The following is an 8,636-nucleotide window of genomic DNA, read 5'->3' on the forward strand; positions in this document are numbered from 1 at the left end:
CGTACTCTTCACAACGATGGAGGCATAGGATGACAGCTCTCCTTTGCTGTTCATGGCAGAAACACGGTACTGCGCAGTGTCATCAAAATCACACCTGAAAACGAGAAGGGAGTCAAGAAGACCTGCTGAATCAGTGTCCTGGACACACGCGTTTCAGTCGCCTAACGACTCACGTGTACGTTGAGACCCTTCCCCTCCCCCGCCCTCAGACAACACACAGCTGTGTGAGCAGGGACGTCACACTGGCCCTGAAGTCAGGGTCAGAAATGCTCTGAGAATAAATAGACCGCGAAGATGTCATTATGTGTCAGGTGCTGTGGGTTTGTGTGTGCGGGATTGTGTGTGCGGGATTGTGTGTGCGGGTTTGTGTGTGCGGGTTTGTGTGGTTTCGAAGTGCTCTCCAACCTTTGGTGGCAAAAAGAAGCCACAAACGATGTGTAGTGGAGCTCGGGGGATGAACTTTTTCTAAACATTCTTCTCTCCGGCTGAGACTGTTCGAGTGTTTACTCCATTGTAAAGTGGCCTAAAAAAAGCCTTAATGGGGGCCCTCTATCTTTGGAAATTCTCTCTGGCGGGGCCGATAGCTATGTTTAGACGTCCTCTTTGTTATCGAAAGTCAAGCTCCGAAATGGCATCCCCAGGAGCATTCTGGTGCCTGTCTCCAGCTAGAAGAGCTCAGGCCGTGGTAAGGCAGTGGGCAGAGAGACAGGAGCTTTCTGACGTCTGTCTACAGCTAACAGAGCTCAGGCTGTGGTCAGAGAGACAGGTAAGTGGACCAACAGCCAGTCTGACAGATGGTCAGACGAAGAGAGGGGTATTGAGGTCGCACGCTTCAAATACAGTAATAAGACTGTAAGCCACTTTCCCCCTTGAGTGTGCGGCAACTTACCCCGAGACCTTTACAGGCTTGTCAGTGTGCCCACACACACACATGACCTTTTCCCGGGGCGGCGATTGTATTACGGCATAAAAAGAGACGCGGTGGTGACATCGTCCTGGCTTATACCGCGGCCAGAGATGACTGAACCTTGTTTAAAATGATCTGTTAATACACAGCAATGAGCCACCGCACCCAGGCAGTGTACGAGTGCTGATCCGGTGTCAGGTCCGCCCTCTCACAGGGATGTGGAAACCCATCCCAACTCACCACCTGAACCTTTTTGGAGCGCAACGCAAGGAGATACTGTTCTGGGGGCGGAGCCTACCTGTTGATCTCCAGCGAATGAACGTTGTAGCTGCTTTCCAGCTTATATTTTCCCGGGTGGGCCATCGGGTCGATTGTCACATTGTTTTTGTACCTTGGGAAAAGAGGAAAGGGCGAGAGAAGAGAAATGAAGGGAAGCGGAGAGAAAGATAAAATAGGTGAAACAGAGTTTCTGAGCACATTTGGAATCGCAGCAGAGACATGTTTGTGTCACCTGCGTGTGTGTGTGTGTGTGTGTGTGTACAGTACTCACCATACCACCCTTGGTTCAGGCCATCCAGACACGGTACAGTGGAGCCTCACACACTGCTTTTCCCACACAGTGTGTGAGCGAGGCTTAATCACAAACTCCGGGGCGTGCATCAGGCTATCCTCGTTCATGCGCTTGTGGTATTCCTCGTTCTCATAGATCTGGGGATTTACGTTGTCCGTTAAGCAGAGCATTTAGAAAGCCTTCGTAAGACATTCAATGGGCCTCCAAAACACATCATAACACATTCTCAGGTGCAACTGTAAAACACAGGAGGAAAAATCCAAATACAATTCACATGAATTCTTATTCACGATGCATACTTGAAGAAAACAAGACACAATTTACAAGGCAGCAAATGCTAGGTCTAGCTAGCTGAGTCTGTCAGAGCTGAATCCAATCTTTTTATCTGCAGAAACAACAAACAGTTTTCGCATTCCCCATAGAATATAATGCGCAAAATTATGAAAGTTGCATGGGCTGATATCAAGGATTGGATTCAAGTCCTGTTGCATTTGCAGTCTCCATGCAATTTACAGTTCTAATGAGTCAGTGATCTACAAACGATGACATGAGATCTTACTTGTGGATCCAGTAACCCTTATGAAATCATTTGACAACATTGAGAACACCACCCCTGTGTGTCTTATTAAAGCTGAGCTCCTTAGGAATGTATCACCCAGTGATATGACGTTGGCTGACACAGTTTGTGCCCCACTCAAGGGTCAGGAGCTTTTAGACTCGGCATAAGTAAACGAGGCAGAATATTCCCTGACAAACACTTGAATTAGGAACACAAATAAACTTCCCAAAGGGATTTGAAGCAGAGCAGAATAAATTAATGTGAGGAAACATTACTTTCACCAATGATTCTTTACTAATGGATTTTTAATACTATTTCCTTGAATTATGGTATTATTGTGAATAGTCTTCTCTGGGATTTCAATATTTAAGCACAAAGGGATGTTGTATATGGCCAGTTAAGGGCTGCTTTTAGGCAACGTGATGCAGAGTGCCTAGATACAGCCCTTAGCTGTGGTATACTGACCATTTAACTCCATTCCCCAAGATGTATGCTAACCTGTGTTATGTTAACCCATCGCTGTCAGCTAATCTGCAGTCAGGATTCAATCCACCCAGTTCACAAAGTCCTTTATAAACCAGGTAGTTCAAATCAAATACATGTTTTCTGCTCTAATTGTGGTAACTGGTTTATAAAAGCAATAAAGCATCTCTGGGGTTTGTGGTACAGGATATTGCCAAAATACCATAGCTTTGCGCTTAATGAATCTGGACACTCCGCAATGCGTTGTGGCCAAGACATTAACAGCTATTAGCTGTGGTTTATTGGCCATGTATCACACCCCCTCGTACCATATAGATTAAACATAGCCCAATGTGAGGTCACAATGGAACACTGCCCACTATACTGTGGGAACGACCAAATCGAAGCCCTTATATGTCACACAGACTCCTGCACTGACCCTCTTGTTCAGCGAGATGCGCTCGGCAGACTCGCGCATAGAGACCTTCCTAGACGTCTGCTCCGTCCTCTCCATCTCCGACCCACGGGTAAACAGACTCCTCCGGGACACATATCCACTTCCCTCCTTGACCCGGGTCTCGTCCATATCCGAAAACCCGCTGGCATACTCCTGACTAGGGTTGGGGAGAAAAGCCAGGGAGGAAAGTGTGCGGGGGGGGGGGTGGGGGTTTTCATTCTCAGCGTCAGGACCACTGGAATCAAAATGTGCCTTGCTTTCCCTGAATCACTACGGTTCAAAGGCTGTTCACTCGTTTACCTGCCCCTGAAGATGGGCACTACATAGCCGATGATCTGGTTTTCTTTGTCCATAGCCAGATAGGTGGGCTTGGCTCTCTTGGGCATTGGGCTCAGTCGGCTTTCATCCAGTCCAGAGTACAAGGCGCTAAGTCTAAGACACAGGACAGTGTCAACATAGAAGCGTCAAAACGACCACATTGTGAAAACATCTAAGTAATGTGAATGCTGTCTGAAGCGGTGGATAAGGAAGGGAACTGGGGTATTAAGTTACGGGGTATATTAACCATCAACAAGGAGGAGGTTTTGGCAGCATTTCTGAGAAATATCGTTAACTGTGAAAGGGAGACAAAACCCTGTGCCCTGAAGTGCGTCGTCCACCAACAAACCTGGTGTAGCTACAAGGGATACGTGTTGTTCGTTCATGCAGCGCAACGACATGTCTGCAACGACAAAATGAAACATTGTGTTAAAACGAGGCCTTCTGTATGTCGTCGTCAATGTGCTTTGTTGACAACACTTTTGAACATACTCTTTGAACATCAAAAGGACATAAAAACATCAAAAAGCATCTAAAAAAAACAACAAGATTAAGTGAAATGAAACATGGCGGTCATGAGAGAGGAGGGGGGAGATACACAAGGGCCCTCAGGTCTCAAGGGTCCTCAGATCAAAACCCACAAACCTGACACTACCAACAAAAAACTTGAATTTAAGGTGAACCAAATTGATTCTGTTGAAGTACATGAACAGAGTAGCATTACTGGTCAAACCAATCGGTAGCAATAAAAACAGGGCTCCATATCTTGAATGGGTGACCAATGACAACCCAAGCATTCACCCATACAACAAGGATACTGCCACGAAGCTCACCTCAAAAAAGGAAGACGACACTACATACAACAACATGTGTCAGCAGAGACTGAACAAGAACTATTGTACACCATAACCCATTAAGCCTGTCGCATTTAAACATGACATGGAAACCACATGCCCCCCTCCCTTCGAAAAACTGTCCAGGACGGGGTTCTTCTGGGGTGTGGATTGCGCAGTGATATTGTGTCATGGGGAGTGACACAAAAGAGTGAGGGGTGCAAAAAGAGCCTTCCCAAAAACCAATAGAACATTTTACTATGTACCCTAGGTACCCATTCATTATACCCATACATTATACCCATACATTATGTAATCAATAATGTATGGACAGATCAATCCGCATTTAAACAGTGATACAAGTGTTGCTATTTTGGCTCCTGTATTCAGCACATTGGATTTGGAATGAAACAATGACTAAGATGGTGAAATGCATAGTCTCTCAAAAGTATTCCCGCCCAGGACCTTTGCACATTTTATTATGTTACAACATGAAATCAAAATGGATTTAATGAGTTTTTACCATTGATCAACACAAAAAAAAGTACTGTCAGTGAAAAATAAAACCTTCCAGTGGCAGCCATACACACCTAAGAAATAACACCGCCTCCAGCTTATTTCAAAGATAAGTTCCTTTTGTTCTCTCCACACTTTTATTGTGCCATCACTCTGGTACATGTCTGTCTCATCGGTCCACAATAACTTACTATGAGTCAAACATGTACCAGAGTACTGTAGTAGTGAATTATAATCTTAAGAAGAATTTGAATAAGATGGCCATTTATGTGCATTTTACATTTACCTACTGCATTAGCCTGTAATGTACGTTATTAAATGCACTAATCTACAAACAAAAAAATCCCAGACAATGTGTTCTTATCGAAACTATTACCACTGTATAAATTACAAAATGCCACCAACAACGTACCCCAATCATACAAACAGACTACCTCCGTTGCAGGAAAGAAATGTATCTGTAGGGTTTCCCTTTGTGTGCCTTTCATTTCTAAAAAATACACCATATGTCTAATTGGTGGCCTTATATCCAATGTCTGAATGGGGCATAAGTCATTTCTTATTCAAATATATGGAAAGATAACTTGTATAATTAAAATGAGCTGAAATTAGAAGCCTCATTAGAAGCAAAACATTTTTGAAATTCATGACAGGGTAAAAAGTTACAGAAAGTTGCAGAAATGTAGGCCTCCCTGCACTGCTGTTTTTGATTGTCCCCAATTGGAGGCAGCTGCCCCTCGTTGCCTCTAATTGGGGACCCTATTTAAGTTCAGCAGTATCCAAACACTATGGAAATTATTATCCACACCAAGAAAAGTCTATCTTGCATTTTATACTCTCTCTCTTAATGTAAACAAGCACATAGTACAGAAACACTTGTAGTTGCTAACACATCCATGCCTACTTCCTGGAGTGCTCCTAAACTGTTGGGACAGTTATTTGTTGTGTTTTCTTCATTATGAGTATTCTTTGGTCATCTACTGTAGAGGTCTTCCTTGGACTACCAGCTAACCAGTGCTTTCCTTCATCTTAAAGTACCAAACTGTTGATTTTGGCATTCCTAATGTTTTTGCTATGTCTCTGATTGATTTATTCTGATTTATCTGCATCATGATTTCCAGTTTAACTTGAATTGTCACTTTAGTTGTTGTGTTGTCAGATACCAGCAACCAACTGCATAGGCAAATGCAAATAATAAAATCACGACTAGGCATTGACAACTATCTTGTGTATGCAATTAATGATTCAAACAAACACACCTGCTGAATAAGAAACAGATGAGAAGCCTGGCCAAATCACGTTGGTCCCCTTAAATGGAGGGACTAAACATGCAATTATTTTGAAATCGTTCATTCTTTATGGATGGACATACCATCAAATGAAAGCTGACAGTCTGTATTTTAACCCAACCGTCATTGTATAATTTCAAAGTGCTGGTTTTCCAGAGCCAAAACCGCAAAACTTGTGTAACTGTCCAAATGCTTATCGACTGCACTCTTAGTCGCTCTTGGACAAGAGCCTCAGCTTAATGACTTAAATGGGAAATGTAAATGTAATCCAACTGTTAGGGTCATGTAAATAGATTGGGCTGAAAATGTGACCCGCCAAATGCAGGCCTGCCAACATGTCCAGTTGGTGTAAAAGGGGTCCCCAACCCCCCACAGCATCGGGCAGTCAAGAAAAACTGAGGGGAGGTGTGACAGAACACCGACAACTATGGAACAGAAGATAATAGATCCATCAGGACCTCCGTCGTCATCATCCTCAAACCAATACACTCCGCATGAAGTTCAGCCACAAGGCCTTCCCCTATGCATGACGTCCACGCTGGTGTACCTACAGAAATCCCAAGTGGCAGGACAAAGACCCAACAATTAGGCTGTCCATACATTGCCATAACAGCGTTGTACATGTTCCCAAACATGACATAAAATCCTATACTTCAAGCAGCAAACAATGTCCCACTGAAAGAGATGCCCACTATATTATACAGGTCTGAGAAATCCAAAGGAAAACACAACCACTGACCCGAAATCAGACCCTCATTCATAGTCGATGTAAAACCATAGCAACAGAAGCATGCTAAAATGCAATATAGTAATATGCCTTTCTTCCTCACTTGAGTATTTCTTTAGCATGTGAGGAAGGCCCTTAACAAAAAACATAACTGTCTCAACCAAATAAAACCACCTAATACTGGAACAAATCCTATAGAATGGAAACTAGTAACAGGTTTATACAATTACAATAGAATGTATATATGGTATGCAGAGGCCAGTGCGCTATCAGTATTTAAGCCATACTGTCCTGATCTGTAACACTGCATTATCTAACAGTGCATTCCTGTACACAGCTTGCTCATAACCAACCTGCAGCAAACATTTTATCGCCACCAAGTCAATGTGAATAAGAGATTCTCTATTTCTGGCCAACTGAACTATTGTGGGACTAAGGAGAATGTTGTCCTAAAAGAAGAAGCTCTGAATAAGTTCAAAAGCAGACAGGGCAGCATGCAACTGACACCGCTAGGAAAGCTGAAATGCGTGCTATCCATGCGTGGGGCTTTTTAGAATTTCATGCAGGATTCACAGACATTCTATTTTTTTTAACGTTTTTTAGCGAGAATGGATATTTGGAGAATGTTACTGGGAGTAAAGAAGCAGGAAATGGAATAGGAGGATGGTTACTAAACAGGATTGTGTAGGTCATGGATGGGGGGGGGCTAGAAGTTGACAGAAGTAGGAGAAATTAGGTATTATGGGATTACAGGGGTAGCAGGGCTTTCTTCTGACACCAATACTGACAGATGAGATGGATATAGGCCAGAGCTACTGTACTTTCTCCTTCTTACCCCCTGCTGGCACTGAGACTTTCGCTGGCTCTGCTGCTCTGGGCGGCATAGTTGCTGCTGCTCGTCTGGTACTGGCTAATTGCCGACTCCACCTCCTTACTGCGGTAGCCACGGTCATAGTGTCGGTGATGTTTCTGGTAGAACGGTATGGATCCCGACATCCTGGCCTCTGTTTCTGGCACGTGCCCTGAATTTCCCCCGATTCTCTTGTAGCCTGCCTGTGTGCTTAGCCGGTGAATGGTTTTGTTCAATACAGTTAGAGCACTGCTCCAAAAAGTATTTTTTAATCCATTCGTTGTTCAGTGTATGGGCTACTTTTACAATGTCGGCTAAATAATTTTTACTTTATTAAGTCGCTTGATATAATAACAGAGTAAAGGTTATGGAATTTGGATTGTTGGGTATATTTATATATACCTTGACTTTGTTCTTAAAATGAATAGGCATGTAATTTTCAATGGCATGAGTGGATTGCAACTAATGCACTAATTTTATCGAACCTAACGACGCGATTTTAGCAGAAGAGCCTGTGAATCTGAAAACAACAAATTGCAAGGCGCCCTGTTGCTGGCATAGAACAGGATTCACATGGCAAACAATCAAACCATCAAAATGCACACAAAACATACAATAATATTCCATATGAAATTGGCAAAAATAACCTAAAGTTATTTTGTAATATAATTTTTTATAAAAACGGAAATTTCACCTGTAGCGCTTTCGATATTACTTACCTAGGCCCAGAAAGCCACCAACTGCTAAAAGCAAAGGAAATAGTGGTCCAACTTCAGGTGTAAGCCAACAACCCTTTTGATATCCACTCAAAGCCGCAGGTAGGTGCGGTAGCAGAGTACAGGGCTGCCGTCTACACAACAAAAATAATATTGGCACTCGACGTAATGGCCAAGCCGCAGTCGCGTCCTTTTATGGCAAGGAGGTCTGATAAATATAGACCACCGGGGAGCAGTGAGGAGGGAAAATATTTGAACTTTCTGGAGTGACCAGCAGACCAGGCTAGTCCAGTGAAGTTTGTATCTGTTGCTAAATCGCCAACTGCCGAGTACCTATTTGCAAAATATACATCCAAATACTATTGGCCTATATTTTCTAGAGCCTGTCATAAATCAGTGGCTGGATTTTTTTTTGTCTACAGAGCATTGGC

At 43.3% G+C, this 8,636-nt stretch overlaps 1 protein-coding gene across 11 annotated transcripts in view; it reads right to left on the reverse strand.

Annotated features, from left to right (window-relative positions):
* The window catches only part of myom1b (myomesin 1b), a 34,371-nt gene extending 25,984 nt beyond the window's left edge, over positions 1 to 8,387 (reverse strand). For 7 of the 11 annotated variants that reach the window (XM_010885428.5, XM_010885427.5, XM_010885426.5 and 4 more), the window contains exons 1-8: positions 8,209 to 8,387; positions 7,475 to 7,699; positions 3,624 to 3,677; positions 3,257 to 3,388; positions 2,939 to 3,113; positions 1,458 to 1,615; positions 1,206 to 1,298; positions 6 to 94 (exon numbers count right to left, since the gene is read on the reverse strand). In XM_010885428.5, coding sequence (XP_010883730.2) covers positions 6 to 94; positions 1,206 to 1,298; positions 1,458 to 1,615; positions 2,939 to 3,113; positions 3,257 to 3,388; positions 3,624 to 3,677; positions 7,475 to 7,635 — 862 coding nt within the window. In that variant the 5' untranslated portion in view covers positions 7,636 to 7,699; positions 8,209 to 8,387. The remainder of the gene's footprint in view (positions 1 to 5; positions 95 to 1,205; positions 1,299 to 1,457; positions 1,616 to 2,938; positions 3,114 to 3,256; positions 3,389 to 3,623; positions 3,678 to 7,474; positions 7,700 to 8,208) is intronic. The other 4 variants (XM_010885425.5, XM_010885429.5, XM_010885432.5 and 1 more) reach the window with 4 other exon arrangements.
* Between the last annotated feature and the right edge of the window lie 249 nt (positions 8,388 to 8,636).

This window comes from Esox lucius, chromosome 21, assembly GCF_011004845.1.
Source record: "Esox lucius isolate fEsoLuc1 chromosome 21, fEsoLuc1.pri, whole genome shotgun sequence".
In the NCBI taxonomy this organism is placed as follows: domain Eukaryota; kingdom Metazoa; phylum Chordata; class Actinopteri; order Esociformes; family Esocidae; genus Esox; species Esox lucius.